The sequence below is a fragment of the Entelurus aequoreus genome, linkage group LG07 (assembly GCF_033978785.1).
Source record: "Entelurus aequoreus isolate RoL-2023_Sb linkage group LG07, RoL_Eaeq_v1.1, whole genome shotgun sequence".
Lineage (NCBI taxonomy): Eukaryota > Metazoa > Chordata > Actinopteri > Syngnathiformes > Syngnathidae > Entelurus > Entelurus aequoreus.
In genome coordinates this window covers 27,943,109-27,970,107 of record NC_084737.1, presented here as the reverse complement: position 1 = coordinate 27,970,107, position 26,999 = coordinate 27,943,109, and the positions used below count along the sequence as shown (strand labels likewise).

Below are 26,999 nucleotides of genomic sequence, written 5' to 3'. Positions count from 1 at the left end.
TTGGGTCGAAGATAATACCCAGATTCTTTACCGAGTAGCCTTGCATAATTAATTGGTTGTCAAATGTTAAAGTGTTTCTTAACATGGAGATATTCTCACTACTTTTCTTTTGTCGACCACAAAGAAAAGAACATTTTAGTTAAATGTAAGTTGTCTTGGATCAAAGATCCTATCCTAGCGATTCAAATCTGCTGAAACAGCTACAAAAGCAACATGCTTCAACGAAGTTAGTAAAGAGAGACACACTTCACCTCCTAAGCAACAGCGGCTGGATTTTAACGAGGCACTGCACACTGAAGGTACACACACTCTGTCAATTCTCTTATAAACTCTTTCATCCTAGACTTCTAGAGTGTTTGATTATCACATCACTCTAAATGTATAGACTATAAAGTTCACAAACATAAAGAGGGATGCTAGTGGGCCAGGCCAATCTTTCCTTATCTCTAAACTAAAACTGGGGAAATGTGTAGAGTGTTCTGGGCTTCAGACATGATTTTATAGAGTCGCTCCAAGCTGAGTTTGAATGATGTGCATGCGTATCCAAAGTGTCCAACTTTATGCCATTGTAAGCTAATAAGTCAACATTCCACAGAGGGCAGCAAACAGCAGACTTGAAGGATGCAGGGCGGCTATTTTGTGAATAAACTGGGCTTTTCTTTTTTCTTCGGTTTGCTGTCATTGTTTTTCTATTTTTCAATGTATTCCAATGAATCTATACTACTTATAACCTGATCTATTTATGTACTATTCTACTTACATTAGAATATACATAGTGCCGTTTTTGTGGTATTCATTGGGCTAAATCTGATGGTATGCCATCTCATGTGTCTCATGAGTGCTCGTACGGCAATGGAATCCTTGAATAAATCATTTAAATTAGTGTTACATCTCATGATACTTTATGTCTTAGTAATAATACATTATTTCATTTTGAATTTATGTTGAAGCCAATAAGAAACAAGGTGCTGGCCGAAAAATGGCCCCCGTGCTGCACTTTGGATACACCTGATAAAATGTTCACACACTACCTGCTCATGCTTAAGCTTCTGCTAGAATTTAAAGTCAAAGTCCATTTCAACCAGCAGGAGGAGCCAAAGTCTGAAGATGGAAGCTGCAGGATTTTCTTCTCAAATTCTCAAATCCATCCATTTTTTATACTCATTTTCCTCAAGGATCAGGATGAGCTGGAGCCTACCCCATCTGACTGGCTGGGCTGTCAGCCAATCACAGGGCACATTTAGACAAACAAGCACCCACATATGGACAGCTTAGAACCTCCTAACATGCATGTTTCAGGGTCGCGGGAGGAAGTGGGAATACCCAATGAAGTCACGCACATGCACAGAGAGAACATGCAAACTCTGCACATATGCCAAAATAGAGACTCGAACCCTTAATCTTATAGTTGTGAGACTGACATGCTAACCACTAGGTCACAGTGCGGCCTACTAACTTGCACGGTCATTTTCCGAGTAATATTTTTTAAATTAAAAAAGTATCATTAAAAAAGTCAGGGGTCCCCAAAATGTTTGACTCTGGGGCCCCATTGGGTTAAACAAATTTGGCTGGGGGCGGGGCTATATATATATATATATATATATATATATATATATATATATATATATATATATATATATATATATATATATATATATATATATATATGTATATATATATATATATATATATATATACACACATATATATTCAGAGCGCGATGATGTTACGTTATCAATGGGAAAATGCATTTTTAGACTATATGATTTGCCTGAGCAGCTAGGAGACATAGAGAGTAACAAGTGGTAGAAAATGGATTAGAAAGGACAGATAAAAAAAAATAAAAATAAAGAACAAAAAACTTGGGACTTCCCGCGGGCCGTATTTTGGACGCTGGCGGGCCGGCGTTTGGGGACCCCTGCCTTAAGTCATCATTTATAACATGAGTGTCAAACTCTGGCCCGCGGGCCAAATTTGGCCCTTGAGGCGATATCAAATCAACACTAAAGCTGGCCCGCCGATTATATATTGCGGCGGTGCCGCGGTAACACCGCATTCACCGCTAATTCTAATACTTGCCAACCCTCCCGGGAGTCTTCCAGACTTCAGCACCCCTCCCGAAAATCATCACGTCTGCTTTTCATCCAGTCCAACGAGTGATGGCCCAGTCACATAACATGTGCAGCTTCTGCACGGACACACAATTGAATGCAACGCATACTTCATCAACAGAGATACAGGTCACACTGAGGGCAGCCGAATAAAAAACTTTAACACTGTTGGAAATATACGCCACACTGTGAATCCACACCAAACAAGAATGACAAACACATTTTGGGAGAACATCCGCACCGTAACACAACATAAACACAACAGAACAAATACCCAGAACCCTTTGCAGCACTAACTCTTCCGGGACGCTACAAGGTGTGTGTGTGTGGGGGGGAGGTTTGGTGGTAGCGGGTGTGTATTTTGTAGCATCCCGGAAGAGTTAGTGCTGCAAAGGATACTGGGTATTCGGTCTGTTGTGTTATGTTGTGTTACAGTGCGTTGCATTCACTTGTGTGTGTGTACAGAAGCCGCACATATCTTGTGACTGGGTCTGAACGATGTTAGAATGGATGAAAAGCGGATGTGACGATAGCTCGTAGAGGACATTAAAGGCAGTGCTTTTAAGGCACGCCCCCAAGACTGTGGTCCGGGCGGACTACGAGATATAATGACTGATGAACACCTTCGTTCGATAATGAAGGTTGCCTCAGCTCTAAGCCTGAGTCCTGACATTAATGAACTAGCATCCAAGAAAAGATGGCAGGTATCTGGCTTGGGCACATCAGATTAGATCAGTGTGTTGCAAACTGAGCAGTTTAAAGTCCTGAATGGTTGTTTTATTCATTGTTATTTTATTTTCAAATGTATTAGCCTGTGGAAAAAGTTAATGTTGATATTTACCTCAGAAGGCTGCAAATAGAAAAGAGGCATTCAATTTTTTTTAAAATTGTATTTGATATGCCATTGATATTTTTTAATTATTATAATTATTATTGAAACTCGATTTTGCATGTCAGTATAAAGTTATATAAGCCTTGCTTGTTCAATATTCAATGTAAAACTTGTTAGGGTCCCTATTAAAAGGTTAATTTGTTCAAACTTGGCCCGCGGCTTTGTTCAGTTTTAAATTTTGGCCCTCTGTATTTGAGTCTGACACCCCTGATTTATAACATAGGATTTACGAAATCAGCTGATCTCACACCCGACCAGCGCTTCTCAAACCTTTTTCACCAAATACCACCTCACAAAACACTTGGCTTTCCAAGTACCATCATACGGACCAACATTAAAATATAGTAGAGTTCTAGGCCTAAGTATTCATAAAAATCAAGGTTTTAATAAACATTTATATAGTGAATATTTTTTGCCACTGTAGTTTGAACAATAACACTGTGTGGGAAAATAACCCTACTTAAAGAAAAAATCAAATCTTTGGCATACAACTAGTTGGAGCCTGTGTAGCACATTTTGAGAATTACTGCACTAGTGCAGTGTTTTTCAAACTTTTTTGAGCCAAGGCACATTTTTTTCATTAAAAAAATCCGGAGGCACACCACCAGCAGAAATCATTAAAAAATGAAACTCAGCAGCAGTAAAAAGTCGTTGTCGCAATTGTTGGATATGACTTTAAACCATTACCAAGCATGCATCACTATAGCTCTTGTCTCAAAGTAGGTGTACTGTCACCACCTGTCACATCACGCCGTGACTTATTTTGAGTTTTTTGCTGTTTTCCTGTGTGTAGTGTTTTAGTTCTTGTCTTGCGCTCCTATTGTGGTGGCTTTTCCTGTTTTGTTGGTGTTTTCCTGTAGCAGTTTCATGTCTTCCTTGAGCGCTATTCCCCGCACCTGCTTTGTTTTAGCAATCAAGGCTATTTAAGTTGTTGCTATCCTTCTTTGTGGGGACATTGTTGATTGTCATGTCATGTGGACGCCGTCTTTGCTGTCGTCCAGCATTCTGTTTTTCCTTTACTTTGTAGCCAGTTAGGTTTTACTTTCGTTCTGCATAGCTTTCCCTTACCTTCAATGCCTTTTCTTAGGAGCACTCTCCTTTTGTTTATTTTTGGTTTAAGCATTAGACACGACGACAAACCCTCGTAGTCTCACACGATGTGTTCCCGACATCTAGCTACCGGCTGCCACCTACTGATATGGAAGAGTATAACACGGTTACTCTGCCGAGCTCTAAACAGCACCGACACTCAACAACGGCACATTATTTGCATACTATAATTACTTGTTTGCAAAAAATATTTTTACCCCAAATAGGTGAAATCACATAATCTCCCACGGCACACCAGACTGTATCTCCGGGTACAGTGGTTGAAAAACACTGCACTAGATCAGTGTTTTTCAACCTTTTTTGAGCCAAGGCACATTTTTTTCATAAACAAAATACGGAGGCACACCACCAGCAGAAAAGGTTAAAAAAATGAAACTCCACCAGGTTGTCGTGCCTTATTTTGAGTTTGTTGTTGTTTCCTGTGTGTAGTGCTTTAGTTCCTGTCTTGCGCTGTTATTTTGGTGACCCTTCCTGTTTTGTTGGTGTTCTCCTGTAGCAGCTTCACGCCTTCCTTTGAGTGCTATTGCCCGCACCTGCTTTGTTTTCGCAATCAAGACTATTGAAGTTGTGCGTACGCTATCCTTCTTTGTGGGGACGTTGTTGATTGTCATGTCATGTACGGATGTACGAATGTACTTTGTGGACGCCGTTTTTGCTCCACACACTATAAGTTTTTGCTGTCGTCCAGCATTCTGTTTTTGTTGACTTTGTAGCCAGTTCAGTTTAACTTTTGTTTTACATAGCCATCCCTGTGCTTCAGTGAATTTTCCTAGCGGGACTTGCCTTTTGTCAATTTTTGGTTTAAGCGTTACATACCTTTTTACCTGAGCGCTGTCTCCCGCTGTGCTCTGCATATTGAGATCACGACAAACCATCCTTGACGCGTTCCGACTTCTACAAAGCAATGAACTACCTGCTGCCACCTACTGATATGGAGTATTACATGGTTACCCTGCCAAGCTCTACACTACACAGGCACTAGACAACGGCACATTATTATAATTATTGATTTTCAAAAAATATTTTTTGGACCAATTAGGTGAAGTTGCATAATTTCCCACGGCCCACCAGACAATATCTCACGCCGCGGCACAGTGGTTGAAAATCCCTGCACTAGAGTATGCACATTTTTTGTCTGGGTAAATCTTATCCTTCGTGGTTTTCCGCACTTTGCCACGGTGTCATCGCAGTGTCATCCCCTTCCAAGGCGAGCTGTGGGGGTGACTGCCGTGGCCTTTTGCAGTTATGTCTGCCTTCAGAGATTGATGAATTGATTGTGGGGCTGCTGCCAGTGTGTCTGTGCCCTGAGCGAAGGCGTCCCGGTTACGGGTGGGAATCCCAGCTATGGCATCTGCCCCGAGGGCTACTATTGTGGCCGTCCTGCAGGGGGCCGCAGCGCTGGTGGCCCCCGGGAGCAGCTCTGACTCACATACTGCTGTCACACCCCTGGAGACACACAAACCTCTGATGAGACTCAGTGACTCTGAGGAGTTAGGGAAACTTTCTGATTGTGCCAAATGACTCTTTTGATGGCAGTTGGGCGAAGCCAAAAGGAAAACAGATCCATCTCCTTTTGACCTGTTCGTTCCCCCTCGTATTTACCACAATGTCTTCACAGGTCGAGAAGAATGTCATGTTTTTGTTGTTTTTTTCATACATACACTGTACTGTATTACTGCGTCACACTTCTTTATCCTTAAAAAACATCCCCGAGGTCCGACATAAGCGACCTTCTGGATGAATGGACAAACATTCACACAAACAAACGCCAACATTTTAGGGAAAGTCTTTTTCTATAAGACTTCATTATTTTCTTTGAGTGTACCTTGAAGGTAGAAAAGCGCTATACAAGTACAACCCATTTATCATTATTATTTATTTACAATGCAATATGCCATGGAAATACAATGTTAACACTTTTGTACAAATAAGTACAGTTGCACTTGTGTTTGCAAATGTGTTTATTCTGTAAAGGAATGAGTTAAATGTTTAAAATTGTTTAAACTATTAAAATGACTGGTTAATAGTGCTATTATGAATTGCAATGTCAGTACTATTTTTTTTCTTGCTATTTCAAAAGCACTTGTTTTAATAAATAAATACAGCGTTTTAAAAGCATACACAATCTGTGTAAAAATATTAGTCTGTGGTTAAAAGGACTTGAAAGGACTCGAAACTCAAAATGCAGGACTTGTGACTTGACTTGAGACTTTCCAGTCTTGACTTTGGACTTGACTCGGGACTTGCCTGTCTTGACTCGGGACTTGACTCGAGACTTGAGGGCAAAGACTTGAGACTTACTTGTGACTTGCAAAGCAATGACTTGGTCCCACCTCTGCTAGTCACTGCTGTTGGTGTCCTTGGGCAAGACACAACATGCTCCCAGTCCCCCCAAAAATCTATCTTAAAGGTGAGGATAATGAGTTTCACTACGTAAAACGCTTTGAGTCTCTAGATTAAAGTACTATATAAATATGATTCACAAACAGAGAAGACAATGTATGTGAGCTCTCATCCTAATTTTCTACATTTCAATACCACAGTTGGAGAGACAGTGCTCTCTGGTGAAATACTATTGTAGCAAAACTATTAGCAAATTTGTATTGGCATCCGTGTTGTGATTTGAGTTTGTGTAAAAAAAAAAGTCCAGTCCATCCGCGTTGCGATTTTTTGTGTCTGTCAAAAAATATGTGCGGTCCTTGTACGACTTTGTGCAAAAGAGGCCGAAGATAGCTTCCGATTCGAATGGTGAAATGGTAAATGGTCTGTATTTATAAAGTGCTTTACTACACCTACACCAGGGGTCGGCAACCAAAAATGTTGAAAGAGCCATATTGGACCAAAAATACAAAAACAAATCTGTCTGGAGCCGCAAAAAATTAAAAGCCATATTACATGTGTCATGAGATATAAATTTAATTAAGAGGACTTAAAGGAAATTAAATGACCTCAAATATAGCTACAAATGAGGCATAAGGATGCAATATGTACATATCGCTAGCCTAAATAGCATGTTAGCATCGATTAGCTTGCAGTCATGCAGTGACCAAATATGCCCGATTAGCACTCCACACAAGTCAATAACATCAACAAAACTCACCTTTGTGCACTCATGCCCAACGTTAAAAGTGTGGTGGACAAAATGAGACAGAAAAAGAAGTGGCATAAAACACGTCCTAGAAAGTCGGAGAAAGTTATGTAAACAAACTATACGGTGAGTTCAAGGACCGCCAAAATTAGTAGGACAAAACGGCGCTATCCAAATACTGGAATCAGTGAAGGATGTTTAATATAAACAGTGTGATTTATAACAATTAGGGAGGTTTGTGTCATGTTTGTCCTCCTACAGAAACCATTTTAAAACAAAAAAATAGATTTTTTTTCCCCTCATCTTTTTCCATTCTTCATACATTTTTGAAAAATCTCCAGAGAGCCACTAGGGCGGCGCTAAAGAGCCGCATGCGGCTCTAGAGCCGCGGGTTGCCGACCCCCGACCTACACAATACCCAAAGCGCCTTATATCATAATTTACATTCACCCATTCACTCACACATTCACACTTTATGGTTTAGGCCCTTTTCCACCGCAGAAACTTTTACAGGAACATTTTAGGGAAAGTCTTTTTCTATAAGACTTCATTATTTTCTTTGAGTGGTTCCATCTGATGACCTCACATCAGTGGTGTCCAAAGTGCGGCCAGGGGGGCATTTGAGGCCCACAGCTTTGTTATTGGCTCTCGACAATTTCTAAAGAGAAAAAAACCCCATCCCAAATTAGAAGACTACACACAAAAAAGAAAAAATGGAACCTCTTGTTGTGCTTTCCTGCCTATAACAGCTACGTGGCGTTCCTAGCCTTAGTAGGAACTAAATGTACGTTCAATTCCAGAAAACTATGTACGCCAGTAAAAATTCAGGTGTGTTGAAGCGTGCACGTGTATTGCTTTTTGACATCGCAATCAACTTGGACTTGGTACGCCCAGAACACGCCCAGAGCACACCCAGACCACACCCCTAAAAATCATATTGAAAGTAGCCATGTGCTTGAGCTCTGCACGTCCGACCAATCACAAGTCGGTAAGAAGCGCTTCTTTCTCGTTTTTGCCGTGTCTCTGAGAACTGAACACAGGAAAAAAAGTCACACAGATAAATGTGCGTGGCTAAAGCTGATTCTAAGAAATTAATGCCGCACCCTGTTTGAAAATATATACACTACAATAAGTAAAACTTTAGAAGAGGCAGGTGACTGATTACACCCATAATTTGTGTATTTTATAACAAAATGTGTTTATACTGTAGCCTGCTCACATGAGCCAGATTAGAGTTTCATGTAAAAATTATGTTTTATGGCCTGGCTCCAGTCCAGTCCACCCCCTGACCACCGCAATCCCGAGAGGGACAATAGCGTTTAAAAATTGATGGATAGATTTGTTTGAGATCTTTTACATTTAAACATGCCAGCATATCACAAATGATACAAAAGACTTTGACTCTTGTTTGATTACTCAATCTATTAATAAAACACAGGCGTCTATATACATATATGTGTTTATATGTGTGTGGATGTATAAACATATTTATATGTTTATATATATATATAAAATTAAATCCACTTCATGGGCTTACATCTCTAAGGTAAGAACATTTCTAAGAAGAGTAAAAAAGTGTACATTTAAGTTGAGTTTAAATGTGTGTGACCTTGTGTGATCTCCTTTTTTTTCCTTTTGCCTTTTCTCTTTACTCAGGGGGAGGATCTGCCAGGGCAGATGCTCGATGTTCCATCTCCATCGTTGGGGTCCCTGCAGGTGGGGTGGGTGGTTCCCGTGGCCCCCGTGCCGCTGCGGCCAATTTGAGTCAGGCAGCCTGGGTGGGCCCCGTCGTGCTGTCCTGGAGGGGTTGGGCTCGTGGGGCCCCGGTTGCTTGTGGGGCAATGCGGTCTTCCCGTCCGGCTGTGGGGGACACATACGCGCACACGTAGGTACTTATGCACACACATAGGTACATACACTCGCACATACATACACACACACGGTACATACAGTCACTGTACAAACAAACAAATACACATACTGTACTTACACAAGCACATATGCATACATACACTCATGCATATAATCATGTTTCATGAAACATATTACGGGAAACTGGGTAAAACACGGCACACAGACAAAGCTTAACCTATTTTTACTATAACAATCTACAAGGTTAATATAATTCGCTTCTCATTCTTCCCCTCTCATTTATCTGCTTTCTTTTGTAATTCAAGTTTTCATCACATTTATGTATTGTTGCATTTGAACAATTGTATTGTTGATAATTGAGGTAATTATTATCATTCATTATCAATAGTGCTATTTCTATTCCTATTGTTATTGCATTATTAGCAGTGTAATAATGTTCATTGTAATTTCTGTGTTATTACTATCTACTTCACTGATTCTTTACTATCATTTTCATATGATATTTGTACATATCGTATTTGCTGATGTTGTTCTGTTTTTGTTTGTTTGTTTTTGTTAATGTTGTCAATCAATCAATCAAAGTTTACTCATATAGCCCTAAATCACAAGTGTCTCAAAGGCCTGCACAAGCCACAACGACATCCTCGGCTCAGTTGTCTTATCCCCCTCTTGTCCCCACGATTACCCCCTCTGTCTTCTTTTTTCCTTCTTGTTATCCACGCCGGTTCCTGTCCGACTGCGCCAAACATTAAATAAATACAAATAAGGCAACAAGAGAAGTATCCCACACTTCTCTTTTTGTAAAGTAAATCTGTACAGCACATATGGACATCTACATCAACAATATGATTTGTCTCAGGGACTGGACAGGACAAAAAAAGTAAAAAAACAGTTTAAATTTAAGTTAGATAAACATAGTCAAATCAAGGATCTGTATTGTCATGACCGGTCATGTCCTGTGTTGGTTTGGTTGTCGTTCTTCTTAGTTTAGTGTAGGTTTATGTTGTCAGCACTCCGAGTCGTCTTTTGTTTGTGTTCTTGTTGCTAGAAGTGCCTGAGCTCACGCACCCGTTTCTGTTTGTTGATTAGTGTCTCCACCTGCTGCCGCCACTAATCACTCCCCTTTAGAAGTACATCTCACCCTGCCTATCCTTGCAGGGTTTTTGTCCGCTTTACGTGACAGTTGCGTTTTTTTCTTGTTTGCCACACTTAAAACTTTCTTGATGTTCACCACGAGCGTCAGGTTTGTTTGTTTCACGGTATATTAAGATAGCTTTCCCTTGTTTGCTTTTTGGTTAATGTCTTGGCGACCTGCCTGCTGTCCCAGCAGCATAGTACTGTTTGTATTTTGCCTGGTTACTGGAACAAAAACAAATCTTACCTGCATGCTGCTTCTACTGGTTCCTGTTCATCCATTCATTGTTTTATCATCAAATATTCAGAAAAAGACCATATTTTCGTTCACGTTTATACCTGCAGTGCAAGAATACCCGACACCAGCACCAATGAATGATAACAAGGGAAATCAGAGAAAAAAAAAAGTTTGATTTCTTTATTAATCATGTGGAGGCAGAAATATTGAAGTCACTCAAACACAAAAATCGAATGTTTTTATCATTAATTAAAATGAATAAATACCTTGACCTCCTTTCTTGTCTATTGTATATGTCTGCTAACAAAGTGTGTTGTTGAGGAAATACTTTAAGACTTACAATTTATTTATGTGAACAAACCTGCATGTCAAGTGGAATTTAACCACAAGGAACATCAGGCCACAACAACAAATGTTTGCACGAAACTTAACTCAATAGATAGCATCTTACACACACGCACGCACACACACACGGCTGTCAGTAATTATGCTGGCATCAATATAACATTGACCACAAATACCATAATATGCTTTTCATATATAAACATGTGTGCTGACACAGAAAAGCATGCATTTGCATATTAGAAGGCAGTTGACATTACACCCATATCATATATGTCAGTACAACATTGCTTTCAACCAACAGCAAGACACAAGACTAACACGTCTGAGAAAACAAGGCTATAGGATTAATTTTATTACAGATCTTGTACAATATTAACATGCCTTTGATGCATTCGCTTGCCTCATTTTGTTAAAACATCAACATTAAAAAAATGCTCTTGTTCACAAATTACTCCATCCATCAGAAAATAACCTGTTGGACAACAATAATGTGTTATATTGTGCATCATGGTAGCAACCATTGCATTGACAGATATGATGCACCATGGAGTTGAACATTAGAAACTAAATAGCCTTCTCTTGCTCACCAGTGGCTAAGTTGGCCAATAGCAAGATGTAGTCTGCAGTACACATCTTATATACAGCAGTAGTGCAAGCCAGCCTTGGTGTACAGGATGAAAAGCATTGTCAGTTAGTTTGAAAGCCTCTTTGCTTATTTGGCTCCATCGGCAAATAAATGTTGCACTTAACAGAATAAATGAACATGGATAAATTAAATACAATCATAAATATTTTTGTAAAAAATCTAAATGGATACTTTAAGCAAAATATGCACTTTACTCTGTTGTACATTATTTTGTACAATAGGAAGGGGATTCATTTGGCCCCATTTGTCGCGATTTACCTGACGCGTGAAACGTGACAAATTGGGGGGAGGGGCGCACTACACACTTTAGCCGGCAGGCGGCAGTAGAGTGGTAAATATCTTAAAATGTGTTTTGTGGCAATTCCAACTTTGACCAGAGCGCCAGTTGCTATGTAGACTAAATAGCAAAATGATGATCGCAACCCCCCACCTTCCTCTCACACGAGATCCACCCAGGGATGAGGCCGTAGGAATTCCTTCCCTACTATATAACATTTGTTTGGACAAATGACAATGAATATGTGACCTTTTACAATCTGAAATAGCAAAGATACTGCGGCTATACTATTATGACACTTATTTACATGGAAAAGGAAAGGACAGTTATCATCCCGCCACCACACGTTTTAGACCCTGAAAGCATTATAGACACGGCAAAGGAGGGATAATACATGTCACTTTACAGCAGAATTACATTGTTCATCCCAATAATTATGTATCCAGTGTATAGAATGCAAGACATTTAGGTTACATTCCCAAACTCTCACTGCAGATCCAAGCAAATCAATAAATAATCCAGTAAAAGAATAAGATAGGGGACGTTGAGTCACCTGCAAGGAGCTTTTCAGCACCGCCTCTCCATGAAAGAATCCACATACTTGGAGCTGGCAACCAGACTTTTCCCCGCTCTCTAAGCCCCGCCCTTCACTTTTTGTTCTTCAGCTGATTGGCCAGCCAGTCCAAGCCCTCATAGAGGCCGTCGCCGCTGGTGGCGCAGGTGGCCTGAATGTACCAGTGGCGGTGGCGCAGGGAGTGCAGGCCCAGTTTGTCGGTGATCTCTGCTGCGTTCATGGCGTTGGGCAGGTCCTGGGGGGGGGGACGACGACAAAAAAAGACTAAACAGTAGAACCTAGATTTTCGAACCCCTTTATTTGCTAACTTCTGATTTACAGCTTTTCGAACCGGCCAATTACGCCACAGTGTGTGAACCATGTTTCTATATCAACGTTTCATTCAGTCATTCATTTTCGCGCCTGCAGACAAAAACGCAGGGTGTAACATTGTAGCGAAGGCGGAGCCTTCAACTCACTTTCTGCACAAGACACTCACTTCTCAGCGCTTCATTCAGTACATGTGTTGTTTATCCCCTTTTGACTAGTTTTGTCTTATTTGCTAACTCAAAATGAGTCCCAAAAAGCCAACCCAACAATCCAGCAAAAAAAGGAGGGAATCTCTGTGGGTATAAAAAAAAAATTGCGAGGAGTACTGTACATTAATGGCACTTGCAAGTATGACTGACAAAGATTGATGTAGCAGGCGCCATGACCGTGCCACAACAAGTTTTAACTGTGAAGACACCAGACTTTTCTGGAAAAATATGCCACAGCTGACTGATTGCACAGCGAGGAAAAGATACGACAGGTGCCGCTCTTTAAGCAACAGAAGAGCAAACACGCAGACACGGAAGGGACCTCCAGCCCCTTGTCGATTTGGGTGGATCTAACTTTTTCAAATGTTTATTATTGTAGCAATATGGACGTTAAAGTTAAGGATTTCTGATTATTTGTGAGGGCACCACAGTGGCTTCTGTGTGTGTGCGTGTGTTAACAGAGCAGCGTGTTCAGCACATTTCCGCTTGTTATTAAACACAAAGTTGATCCACCCCCTCTTTGTTATTTTTATTCAATAGTACAGTAGTAGGGACGGCGTGGCGAAGTTGGTAGAGTGGCTATGCCAGCAATCGGAGGGTTGCTGGTTACTGGGGTTCAATCCCCACCTTCTACCATCCTAGTCACGTCCGTTGTGTCCTTGGGCAAGACACTTCACCCTTGCTCCTGATGGCTGCTGGTTAGCGCCTTGCATGGCAGCTCCCGCCATCAGTGTGTGAATGTGTGTGTGAATGTGGAAATACTGTCAAAGCGCTTTGAGTACCTTGAAGGTAGAAAAGCGCTATACAAGTATAACCCATTTATCATTTATTTACAGTACAGTACAGCACTTTATATTGAGTTCAAAGTAGGGCTAGGCGATTATACGAGCGTAATCGTTGATCACGATTAATTTGAGTTCGATCACAGTGATCAGCTGCTTGCATATATTTCCTTAATCAAAACATGGCAGAAATTCCTGTCAGAAATGACTGCAGTAGTAAACAGTAGGGAAGCAACGATGCTTGGTATAATGCTGCACACTTAACACACCCACTAATTTAATTTAAAAAAAGGCATTTTTATATCTAAATATTATTTAATCAGACTTTTTGTTTATGTGTCTGCAAATATTGTAGTCCTCTGATATGCCCTGTTCTAAAAACTCTGCAGACACTTTTTGTTCAAATAATTTTTGAGTTTGTGGATAAAAAACATTTTGTTCCTGAAATAATCATTAAACTTGTTTAATATGTTGGTATTAGGGCTGCAACTAACGATTAATTTGATAATCGATTAATCTGTCGATTATTACTTCGATTAATCGATTAATAATCGGATAAAAGAGACAAACTACATTTCTATCCTTTCCAGTATTTTATTGAAAAAACCCAGCATACTGGCACCATGTTCTGGACATTGGGGATGCAGCATACACCAATAATAACACAGAAATGTAACTCATCAGATCAGAACTGGATCAGATACTGTACACGTTTCTGTTGTGAATAATAAAGGATTAATTTTAGGCTGCTTCTGAATAATAGCATGAAATATTCCAGCACCTTCATAACGTTTAGTTATACTAAAGCGTCACTCAAATCTAAATATATTTATATAGCTTTATCGGGCTTGGCTGCATTGATCCATTATGAAACCAACCTGAGATATTTCTGTCCGTTACGTTTATTTCGAAATTGGTAACAGTGCGTTTTCTCTCTCAAAACGGAGTCAAATGTGCCGGAGACACATTATCAGCCCCACGTTGCAACAAAGGCATAACGTTAACGTTACTCACAAAAAAGCTGAACTCATGAATGCCTGTTGCCACTATGGACTTAAAAAGTTACGTACCGTGAGTTCCTCCCTTCATCCATGGCTCCAACATGTTTCCTTTTCAGGTACTTCTGAAGCAATGTTGTACTTCCGTGCCATTTTGCAGGAAACGGTCTTCTTTGAAGTCTTTAAAGTAAAGTGTTCCCACACTTTTGACGACTTAGGTCGTACACTTTTCTCCATTGAAGCAATAACCTCAAGATGTTTCTCCGCTAAACTATCTGTACTGTTTTCCTGCGCCATTTTTCGAATGTTTCCAGCAAAGGAGACGGCGTCGTCACGTGAGCTGCACATGACACATCATTGGCTAGCTTACCCCACCTCATGAGACGTAGCCTCAGCGCCGCCCTGGCGCTGTTTTTGTACTTATTTTGATTATTGTTTCTCAGCTGTTTGTAAATGTTGCAGTTTATAAATAAAGGTTTATTAATTTTTTAAATATTAATTTTTATTTTATTTTTTTTAATACATTTTTTTTTTAAAAAGCCTCCGCGCATGCGCATAGCTAGTTCCAACGAATCGATGACTAAATTAATCGCCAACTATTTTTATAATCGATTTCAATCGATTTTAATCGATTTAATCGATTAGTTGTTGCAGCCCTAGTTGGTATACATTATTTTACAGTACCTCAAATTCAAACTGCACTTTCATGTATTTTTATGCAATATAAGATACAGAATTTGAGTTTTAAAAACTCCACAATGTGGGTCAACGCTTGTATGCCAAAGCACTGGTGAGAAGCACTGATGTATACAAGTAATTAAAGAATATAAATAATCATTAAAAAAGTGTTGTTTAGTAAATGTTAACTTAAAGTTAAAGTCTAATAGTATCCACTAGACCAATTAAACTTTGTTTACTGCAGAATGTTTGTGATGACAAGCAAAAAAACAAAACAACTTTGAGTGGAAGAAAAGTTTTTCTCCTTACCCCCACAAAATGAACCGAAAAAGAAGCAAAACCATGGCCCTAAAACCAGGTACAGACTGTACTGTTGCACCTCTATTCATCCATCCATCCATTTTCTATCGCGTGTCCCTTTTGGGGTCGCGGGGAGTGCTGGAGCCTATCTCAGCTGCATTCGGGCGGAAGGCGGGGTACACCCTGGACAAGTCGCCACCTCATCGCAGGGCCAACACAGATAGACAGACAACATTCACACTCACATTCACACACTAGGGCCAATTTAGTGTTGCCAATCAACCTATCCCCAGGTGCATGTCTTTGGAGGTGGGAGGAAGCCGGAGTACCCGGAGGGAACCCACGCAGTCACGGGGAGAACATGCAAACTCCACACAGAAAGATCCAGAGCCCGGGATTGAACTCAGGACTACTCAGGACCTTTGTATTGTGAGGCACATGCACTAACCCCTGTTCTACCGTGCTGCCCTGTTGCACCTCTAGTAAACACAAATATAGATATGGACAATAAGACAGTTGTCAGCTGTTAGCATATATTACCTCGATCAAACATGGCCTAGTGCTTAGAGTGTCCGCCCTGAGATCGGTAAATTGTGAGTTCAAACCCTGGCCGAGTCATACCAAAGGCTATAAAAATGGGACCCATTACCTCCCTGCTTGGCATTCAGCATCAAGGGTTGGAATTGGGGGTTAAATCACCAAATGATTCCCGAGCGCGGCCATTGCTGCTGCCCACTGCTCCCCTCACCTCCCAGGGAGTGGAACAAGGGGATGGGTCAAATGCAGAGGACAAATTTCACCACACTTAGTGTGTGTGTGACAATCATTGGTACTTTAACTTAACTTAACCATAATCCTCCACAGAACAATCCGCTTTAATAAAAAATTTTTTTGGATATCAATCGAGATCGGACGATACGATATCGCACAGTCCTAGTTCAAAGTCTACAAACCTTAACTTAAATACAGACTTTTGTCTAACCTGGAACCAATTATTAATGTTAACATTGTTTCCTAAATGAACTTTGCTTCACGATACCAACTTTTCGATTTACAAACCAAGTTCAAGAAACAATTAAGTTCATAAATCACCTGCTTGTTGGCAAAGACGAGAAGAACGGCATCCCGCAGCTCGTCCTCAGCCAGCATCCTCATGAGTTCCTCTCGGGCTTCGTTCACACGTTCACGGTCGTTGCTGTCCACCACAAAAATCAAACCTGCAGACAGACCAGCAGACCAACAGTAAGAAATACAGCAGAACCTATAATGTTGAACACGAGTCATTACGGCCTTGCGTAGAAATCAATATTGCCGTAACAAATAATGAAAATTAAATAATCTGTTCCGGTGCCAACGTTCACCCTGTGAAAAGGAGCATTCATTGTAAAACCAAAAAAACAAAATCAGGGAAATGTCCTGCATTCTCGGTGTATACATTTAAATATTAATACATACAAACAACTCAGTCTTTATGTTTAATGAGTTTACCCATATCTAATGTAAAAAACAACAAAAGCAACCCACCATTTGGTGTGATGTTAAAAGCATATTTTTTCCTAAACCTTCAGTAAAATTGTCAATTGTTTGACCACAGAGGGGTTTTTTTTCCCTCCAAAACTCCCAATACAGGTGCAGTGCTTAATTTACTTTCAAGTTATTCCGTTCTGTTCAGTTTCAGTTTATTTTGAAAATTCAAACAATACAATTACAATGTAATGTATAACATTTTTCTAGTTGCTTCATTACAGCACATCCAAAAAGGAGTTGGAAGAAGCTGAGCTTATTTAATACTACCTCTTTTTATGTCCCATTTCTTTGTTCTCTGTTTGTAACAGAACAGTGAATAAATAAATGATAAATAAATATACCACAGGTAAGTAAACAAATATTAAACACATAAATAATCATTATCTCCAGAGTCTGAGGTCACAAACATGGACATGTCCATCACTAGAGCCGAAGTTGCTGAGGTAATCAAAAAACTGCCCAGTGGCAAGGCCCCAGCAGAGGACGAGATTCGCCCCGAATATCTCAAGGCTCTGGATGTTGTGGGACTGTCGTGGCTGACACGTCTCTTGACCATAGCGTGGAAGTCTGGGGCGGTACCTCTGGATTGGCAGACCGGGGTGGTGGTCCCCCTTTTCAAAAAGGGGGCTATGGGTGTGTTCCAATTATAGAGGGATCACACATCTCACCCTCCCGGGGAAAGTCTATTCCGTTAGTCGATTCTCGGATTCAAGAAGAACAATGTGGTTTTCGTCCTGGTCGTGGAACACAGGACCAGATTTATACCCTCGCTAGGGTACTGGAGTGGGCATGGGAGTTGGCTCAACCATTCCACAAGTGTTTTGTGGATTTGGAAAAGGCCTTAGATCATGTCTCTCGCTGTATTCTGTGGAGTGTGCTCCAGGAGTACGGGGTCCAGGGTCCGTTGCTACAGGCCATAGAGTCCTTGTACAAGCGGAGCGGGAGTCTGGTTCGCATTGCCGGTAATAAGTCAGACATGTTCCCAGAGGACGTTGGACTCCGCCAGGGCTGCCTTTTGTCACCGATCCTGTTCACTATCTTTATGGACAGAAATTCTAGGCGCAGTCAGGGTGTGGAGGGTTTCCAGATTGGTAGCCAGAGGATTGCATCTCTGCTTTTTGCAGATGATGTGGTCAGGTTGGTTTCGTCAGGCTGGGACCTGCAGCGTTCACTGGGGCGGTTTTTAGCCAAGTGTAAAGCTGCTGGGATGAGGATCAGAGCCTCCAAATCCGAGGCCTTGGTTCTCAGTCGGAAAAGGGTGGACTACACCCCTCGGGTCGGGAATGAAGTTCTGTCTCAAGTGGAGGAGTTCAAGTATTTTGGGGTCTTGTTTACGAGTGAGGGAAGAATAGAAAGCGAGATTGATAGACAGATTGGTGCGGCGTCTGCAGTGATGCAGTCACTGCACCGGTCTGTTGTGGTGAAGAAGGAGCTGAGCCAGAAGGTGAAGCTCTCAATTTACAGGTCAGTCTATGTTCCTTACCCTCACCTATGGTCAGGAGCTTTGGGTAATGATCGAAAGGACAAGGTTGCGAATACAAGTGGTAGAAATGAGTTTCAGGATGTCTGGGATCACCCTCAGAGATAGGGTGAGGAGCTCGGTCATCCTGGAGAGACTCAGAGTAGAGCCGCTGGACGACAGCAAAACTTACAACGTGTGTAGCAGACAGCGGCCACAAAGTACATCCGTACAAGACATGACAATCAACAATGTCCACACAAAAAAAGATAGCAACAACTTAAATGTTCTTGATTGCTAAAACAAAGCAGGTGCGGGGAATAGCGCTCAAAGGAAGACTGCAACAGGAAAATACCAACAAAACAGGAAAAGCCATCAAAATAGGAGCGCAAGACAAGAACTAAAACACTACGCACGGGAAAACACCAAAAAACTCAAAATAAGTCACGGCGTGATGAGCCAGGTGGTGACAGTACACCTACTTTGAGACAAGAGCTATAGTGATGCATGCTTGGTTATGGTTTAAATTCATATCCAACAATTGCGACAACGACTTTTTATTGTCCACTGAGTTTCATTTTTTAATGATTTCTGCTGGTGGTGTGCCTCCGGATTTTTTCAAATAATAAAATGCGCCTTGGCCCAAAAAAGGTTGAAAAACACTGATCTAAGGAATGTACACCTTTGTGCAATAAAAATTATTTTGTTATTTTGAATGTCTAATTAATGTTACTCTATTCTCCTTATTGCATGGTGTTCTGCTTGTTTGTAATTTAGTCAGGCACCTTTGTGGACAGCTCAATTTGTCATCATCATCATTTGAGTTAATAACAAAATAAGTACAGTATGTGTATCACACACTCATAGTTTAACAGACTTTATTATTGTTGATCATTAGGTTTTGTTTGTAGTGACACTAGCAGTGATTGTGTTTTAAAATAAATGATGCTAATAGAGCTAATGCTACGAGGCTAATACAATAGCCATTTGGGTAGGTGATGTTTTTATAAACATTTTTGCTAAAAGGTTAATAAGCACCTGGGTTGAGATATTGGTTGTGTTTGTCTTGCAATTGTTTGTTTACAGCACTTTTCATTCAAATCAGGCTCCACATAAAACCACAAAATGCCGGTTGTCTGACTTGAGTAGTGTTTGTGGTTCGAGTAGTAGTATTCAAATATTCCCACAATAGTAGTGTAAAATCGAAAACATTTTTTGTCAGATTGCACTGAGCTACAGGAGTGAATGATCACCGTTGCTATATTGCAGTGGTTCTCAAACTTTTTTCACCAAGTATTACCTCAGAAAACAGTTGGCTCTCCAAGTACCACCATAATGACCAACATTTAAATACAGTAACGTAGTAGGCCTCTAGTCATTAAAAACTACTTTTAAACAAGAATATTTAATATTTTTGGTCACTGTAACGTTACACAGTTTGAACAGTTACACTGTGTTTGAATATAGAAAAAAAACATGTTTTTAGTATTTTGTTTATATTGTAACAAACTAGGTCCTATGTTATGTTATGTTCCACATGTTTAAAGGCCTACTGAAACCCACTACTACCGACCACGCAGTCTGATAGTTTATGTTACGGCTCAGACCCCTGCCGTCTGTGCGCACCTGGGGACACGCCCACGGCCGCGCAAATCCAGGGACGCGCCGCGCGCGTCTCCGCCCTGCAGCAGCCACCAGCTGCAATCACTCACCGGAGAGCTGCACACCTGGGACTGATGAGGGCGAGCCGCATAAAGGGACCAGTGAACCCAAGGATCGGCGCGGGAACTTAGTTTTCTCATGGTGACCCTACCCTCCGTCGCCTGGACAGTGAGCTGTGCGCCTCACTTTTCCCTGGATCTCCCCCCTGTGTTTTTGGACTGCATTCCTCGTTCCTGACTCCTCGCTCGCCCCTGGACTTGACGCTCCTCTCAGCCCCACGGATCACCTGCCTGCCCCCTGGACTTCCTCTTCTCTCGTTCAACACTTTGGTAACACACACTTCAGTTAAATTACACACATAATCTTACACCACACACTCATTACCTTTTGGATCTAGTTCACACTCCATTTTCCTTAGTTTATTATATTAGTATTGTTTGTTATTATTATATATATTGAATATATATAAATATATATTAAATAATTGTATACACTTCCCCCTGGTGTCTGTTTGCCGTCACCTCCCCCTAGTAAACCATTACAGTTTATATATCAATGATGTAATTGCAATACATGCCAATACGGCCGGGTTAACTTATAAAGTGCAATTTTAAATTTCCCGCTAAACTTCCGGTTGAAAACGTCTATGTATGATGACGTATGCGCGTGACGTCAATAGTTAAACGGAAGTATTCGGACACCATTAAATCCAATACAAAAAAGCTCTGTTTTCATCTCAAAATTCCACAGTATTCTGGACATCTGTGTTGGTGAATCTTTTGCAATTTGTTTAATGAACAATGAAGACTGCAAAGAAGAAAGTTGTAGGTGGGATCGGTGTATTAGCGGCTGGCTGTAGCAACACAACCAGGAGGACTTTGACTTGGATAGCAGACGCGCTATCCGACGCTAGCCGACGCTAGCCGACGCTAGCCGCCGACCGCACGGATGATCGGGTGATCCTTCGTCCTTCCGTCGATCGCTGGAACGCAGGTGAGCACGGGTGTTGATGAGCAGATGAGGGCTGGCTGGCGTAGGTGGAGCGCTAATGTTTTTATCATAGCTCTGTGAGGTCCCGTTGCTAAGTTAGCTTCAATGGCGTCGTTAGCAACAGCATTGTTAAGCTTCGCCAAGCTGGAAAGCATTAACCGTGTATTTACAGGTCCAGGGTTTAATAGTATTGTTGATTTTCTGTCTATCCTTCCAGTCAGGGGTTTATTTCTTTTGTTTCTATCTGCATTTAAGCACGATGCTATCACATTAGCTCCGTGGCTAAAGTGCTTCACCGATGTATTGTCGTGGAGATAAAAGTCACTGTGAATGTCCATTTCGCGTTCTCGACTCTCATTTTCAAGAGGATATAGTATCCGAGGTGGTTTAAAATACAAATCCGTGAACCACAATAGAAAAAGGAGAGAGTGTGGAATCCAATGAGCCAGCTTGTACCTAAGTTACGGTCAGAGCGAAAAAAGATGCGTCCTTCACTCTAACGTTCCTCGTCCACGAATCTTTCATCCTGGCTCAAATTAATGGGGTAATCGTCGCTTTCTCGGTACGAATCGCTCTCGCTGCTGGTGTAAACAATGGGGAAATGCGAGGAGCCTTTCAACCTGTGACGTCACGCTACTTCCGGTACAGGCAAGGCTTTTTTTAACAGCGACCAAAAGTTGCGAACTTCATCGTCGATGTTCTCTACTAAATCCTTTCAGCAAAAATATGGCAATATCGCGAAATGATCAAGTATGACACATAGAATGGATCTGCTATCCCCGTTTAAATAAAAACAATTCATTTCAGTAGGCCTTTAACAGTTGTGTTACGTGTAGCTTTCCCTGACAATGTTTGTCTTTGTTTACATGTGTTCTGCATGTTGATTGGCTAGAAGGCTGAGAAAGGGCAGACGTAGGCGGACAATGTGGAGAACATTCGGTTCCCACGTGTGTTGAGTGATAGAAATGACGGAATAAAACGGTTCTGTTTGTGTCTTAAGTGTTTTTTTGGCGTCGACTGTAACGACTTCCATTGAAATCTGATAAACCTTTGATAATGACTCGAGTCACGTCATTACAGTAGTTATTGTATTTTATTTTTTGAACAATTTCCCTTGTGGATCAATAAAGTTTGTCTAAGTCTAAGACTATTTAGGTAGCAAGCCAGCAGCCCTTGGCATCAATAAACACAGCGTTGAGTTCAACTAGTACGACTTTTATTTATTGCATTGTCTTTTGTACTTCTTTGTACCGTGTAACTAGAACACATTACAAAAACATTACTATCATCTCTTAAAATAATATCACAATCACTTAAGCGTCACACAATGATACTCAAATGTTGACGTTTTAAACACGCATTTAGAATGAATATATTTATCACATTTCTTTAAAATCACACATCACAACATTGGAAGAAGAACTTTGGAGCATATCCCAGCTGTCAGTTTTAAAAAAAATACAGAGGACATGACCTCGGTGTCCTCAATGGTAGTTACGGCCATGCTTCGAGGATTTTATCGGTGAAGGGGGATTCTACTGCATCAAGTTTTTAACAGTGATAAGACCAGGATTTTTTTTAAACATCCTGAAGCGGACGTAGCCTATAATACAATTGAGGTAAAGGCACTACCAGGACAAACGCAGATGAAGGATTGCCGTTAACAACTCTGAAACCCCGAAACTATTAAAAAAAAAGCCACAATATTCACCAACACAAGGGCACAAGGTAAAAAGGACTTTCCTTTGTTTGTTTTTTTATTGTAGCCAAATGGTTGGTAACGTTTTGGAGAGCACCAAAGTCAAAGTGTGTCTGTGCACGTATTGACTGTTGGACTGGCTGTTTTAGTTGTGTTGTTTGGATAAAAAAAGAGCCATCACCCCCTTGTTATGTTGGAATGATAGATAGATAGATATATATATTATGTACATACACCCATTAGTGTCTTCAAAGTGTGCATTTTTTAAATATATAAAATAGGAACTTTTGTCGAGGCTACAACCAATTGTTCATGTTTACATTGTTTCTTAAAGCAGCACTAAGTAACTAGTAGGGATGATGTTTGATAAGAAATTATCGAGTTCGAGTCTATTATCGAAACCTCTTATCGAACCGATTCCTTATCGATTCTCTTATCGAGTCCAGATAGGTTGTTGTATATGGAAAAAAACACACAATATTTGGTTTAACAAAAGCTCACTTTTATTATATAAGAAAAAACTAAAATCTAATAAATAAATAAATATTGACTGTTACCCCCCTAAAAAAATATTGACTGTTGTTACCCAAAGTATATTAAGTGGGATTTTTCAGAAAAACAAATATATACAGTAACACAAAAACAACCTGTCTCTGTGGTCACTATAGGTGTATAAATAATACTATAGTGTTAAATAAAATCAGTCCCTTGGGCACAAAACTGAAAATAATACAGCTCTCCAAAAAGTGCACTTCTGCTGCTATTTGACATAATTGTTTGTTATGATGCTTTGACATTTTTGCACTTTATTTCTTTATTTAAAGAAAATTCTATGTAGAGAAAAGTTGTTTGCAAATGTGGTTACAATGCTAAAAAAAAGAAAAGTTAAAGCTAAAAAAAAAAACACTTTATTGAGCTAACATTATTTCTTTATAGGGGGAAAGATGTGATGTTATGAGCTAGGCTAGGGAATATAACAACTACACTACCCAGCATGCAACGGGAGTGACGAGCATGCGCGGTAGCCCCGAAAAGTGTTGTATGTCGTCACCTGGCAGCTAAGAATGAGGTTATGAGCACGCTGTGAAAGTAAACGTCAAGAACTCAGCCAACACGCCTCGTCTGCATTATTAATAATTAGACAGACAACACATATACTGTGTGATTTTGTTTTGTTTACAAGGAAAGAAAAACAAAAGTTAAAAAAGGGAGATGTCATATATGTTGTATGTGCTGCGGTTGCTTTAAGAACGTTGCGGCAGCTGCCGTAAAGGAGGTGCGTTGCTAACCTGGTTGCTATGTTTCAGGTTGGTCGTAAAAGTGTTCGTCATGTGTTTGTACCCTGCTCAAATCTCTCAGTAAAGTTATTCATTGGATTATACCTTTTGTTTTGAACTTTATTACACCTTGGAGCGCTTTTTCCGGTGCATTGTTTTTCCTGCTTTCCCTATCTGCTCCTAATGACTGAGCTACGTGACGTCATTTCTTGTGATGTCTCACGGGGCATTTCTGGTCGGGACGGGATTCGTTCCGAGGCATTCGAATAAAGAACCAACTCTTTTTCTTTACTATAGTGGTCTCGATAACGGGTACCGGTTCTCAAAAAGGGATTCGAGTCCGAGGACTCGGTTATTTTCTTATCGAACAACCGGGAAAACCGGTTTCGAGTATCATCCCTAGTAACTAGTAAGTGAATTTCAATGCTCAAATCAAAATGCTAATGCTAATGCTAATGTTAGCTATCGAAAATTTGTGTGGTAGCAATAAACAGCCACCGGCTTGATAGTTTTACTAGTAAAGTAAAGTAAAGTAAAGTTAAAGTACCAATGATTGTCACACACACACTAGGTGTGGTGAAATTTGTCCTCCGCATTTGACCCATCTCCTTGTTCACCCCCTGGGAGGTGAGGGGAGCAGTGGGCAGCAGCGGTGCCGCGCCCGGGAATCATTTTTGGTGATTTAACCCCAAATTCCAACCCTTGATGCTGAGTGCCAAACAGGGAGGTAATGGGTCCTATTTTTATAGTCTTTGGTATGACTCGGCCGGGGTTTGAACTCACAACCTACCGATCTCAGGGCGGACACTCTAACCACTAGGCCACTAGTACCTCCTTCGAAAAAAATATTGCGCCAGTCTTTCTTTGCTTCGGACCTGCATCCACCCTGATACATTCTTGGTAGTAGCATCATGTTTGTAGCGCCATCCAAGATCCTTTCTTGATAGTGTCTGCTATTTAACATCAGCTTAGTCATTAGAGACGTAATATTTGTGCCAATATAACAGCGGACATCATGCCAGTTTGACGCTACATCATCATGAGAAATGTAGTTTCCTTCTGGCAAAACACTAGCACTTTGGTCCACTGGTGTCGCCAAAATCAACCAAAACTGAAAATTCTTAAGTGGGGCTTTAAGGGGAACTCTGCTTCACTATACAAACTTTTCGTTTTGCAAAACCATGTTCAACAACTATTTAAGTTTGTACATCGAGGTTCCACCATATTAGCCACTATTCCCTTCAACCAGTGGCGTGCGGTGAGGTTAATGTCTGGTGAGGCACGACTGCATCATCACAGTCAGATTTACAAACATATGAACCTGCAGTGCAGGTGTACCTAATGTTGTGTCCCTGCGGTCGTTCGCGGCTCCTGCAGCGCGTGCATTGTTGTTTTTGCACTTTTTGGCTTCTTGTTAAGTGACTTTTTTTGGGTGGATTCGGTCTTGCACGTGGAGGGTTTGGGTGTGGGCTTTGGTTGGTATGGCCGCGGCGCTCCCGTCGGGCCGTGCATTCTGCGGCGGAGGTGCTTGGCACCAGGAGGCGGGGTTATGAGACGAGCCTCACACAGTGTGTCTTCGCAGCAGAGTTTTATGAATGCTCAGCACTAAAAATACGTTACACACGTTGACAAAATACACTGGACATTATATACCGCAGCTAACTAAACTATGGAAATGTATAATATAATTCATATAGCAATAGAGTCTCACTGCACAGCAGGCCAGCAGTTAGCCGAGTCATTGCGCACAATCCATGTTGAGGCACAAATCAGTGACGTGCCTCAACTGGCTGCTGATCACCGCACCGTCTCTTCTCAGTATTTGAACGGCAAATGTGAAAATAAAAATAAAAATAATCTAAAACTGGTGAAGTTAAATGGAAAATAACTTCAGTATAATCACTGGATACATATAACAATTTAATTTTTTTTTTTTTCTTTTTACTTTTTTTTTTCTTTCCATGATGGCAGGTGAGGCTGTGCCTCCCCTGCCTCTAGTGACGGCACGCCACTGCCTTCAACATAAGTCGGGCTTACCCTGAGTGTTTTGGAAGTAGTGTCTCCACAAGGGACGAATTTTGTCCTGGCCGCCCACATCCCACACAGTGAAGCTGATGTTCTTGTACTCCACCGTCTCAACATTGAAACCTGAATAAGCAGAAAACAAGAGTTTCAGGGATTCAGTAGTTTGAAAAAAATAAGAAGCCATGTGTGGTTGTGTCCTTACACACCAATTGTGGGGATGGTAGTGACAATCTCGCCCAGCTTCAGCTTGTAAAGAATGGTGGTTTTCCCAGCAGCGTCGAGCCCCACCATGAGGATCCTCATCTCTTTTTTGCCTATCAGGCTCTTTAACAGGTTTCCAAAGATGTTGCCCATGATGACCGGTGGCTCACTCGTCAACTGCAACAGAAATGTTAGCTTGCACAAATGCAGCAACAATTCAGATGCTGTGTTATTACTTTTTTTTTTTTTTTACAGACTCTGCCTTAGGTGTACTTTATGCTAATATTTTTATTCAGTTTATGCAGGCCACAACATTAGGCACATAATAACAATAGGTCCCCAAAATGATGCCTTTAATAAAATGCTAATGTCTTATTATTAATATCAATTTAAACAATGTATTGCAATGCATAATTCCTCATGTTGAAGTGGAGATGTTGTACCGGGCCCCCAAGCACAGGGGGGGGACTTTTGTACTGAATATTTTGAATATTTTTGTTTGCCATTTAAAGATGCGAGTTATAAAAACAACGTCTTAACTAATACTATAAAAGAAATATATCTGTGAAGGTTCAATAATAAGTTTGCTTGAATCA

At 40.8% G+C, this 26,999-nt stretch overlaps 2 protein-coding genes across 2 annotated transcripts in view; both read right to left on the bottom strand.

The window, feature by feature from the left end:
* LOC133653624 (receptor tyrosine-protein kinase erbB-3-like) overlaps window positions 1–7,284 on the bottom strand; it is a 46,406-nt gene extending 39,122 nt beyond the window's left edge. Inside the window, exon 1 of the mRNA XM_062053116.1 lies at window positions 7,214–7,284. The gene's annotated coding sequence lies outside the window, so the exon portion shown is untranslated. The remainder of the gene's footprint in view (window positions 1–7,213) is intronic.
* Window positions 7,285–10,598: 3,314 nt separating this feature from the next.
* Window positions 10,599–26,580, bottom strand: LOC133653623 (ADP-ribosylation factor 3-like). Its single transcript, XM_062053113.1, has 4 exons — window positions 26,409–26,580; window positions 26,215–26,325; window positions 16,656–16,780; window positions 10,599–12,522 (listed from the first exon to the last, which is right to left on the bottom strand). Exons 1-4 carry the CDS (start codon window positions 26,554–26,556, stop codon window positions 12,361–12,363), a joined length of 546 nt encoding a protein of 181 aa, XP_061909097.1. The 5' UTR covers window positions 26,557–26,580; the 3' UTR covers window positions 10,599–12,360.
* Window positions 26,581–26,999: the final 419 nt, after the last annotated feature.

What these genes read in the sequence shown, in the direction of transcription:
- LOC133653623 (XM_062053113.1), bottom strand. Translation starts at nt 26,556, where the DNA reads ATGGGCAACATCTTTGGAAACCTGTTAAAGAGCCTGATAGGCAAAAAA. An exon ending in CACTACCATCCCCACAATTG is followed by an intron (nt 26,326 to 26,408) that starts GTGTGTAAGGAC and finishes CTGCTTATTCAG; the next exon opens with GTTTCAATGTTGAGACGGTG. An exon ending in CTACTTCCAAAACACTCAGG is followed by an intron (nt 16,781 to 26,214) that starts GTAAGCCCGACT and finishes GTCTGTCTGCAG; the next exon opens with GTTTGATTTTTGTGGTGGAC.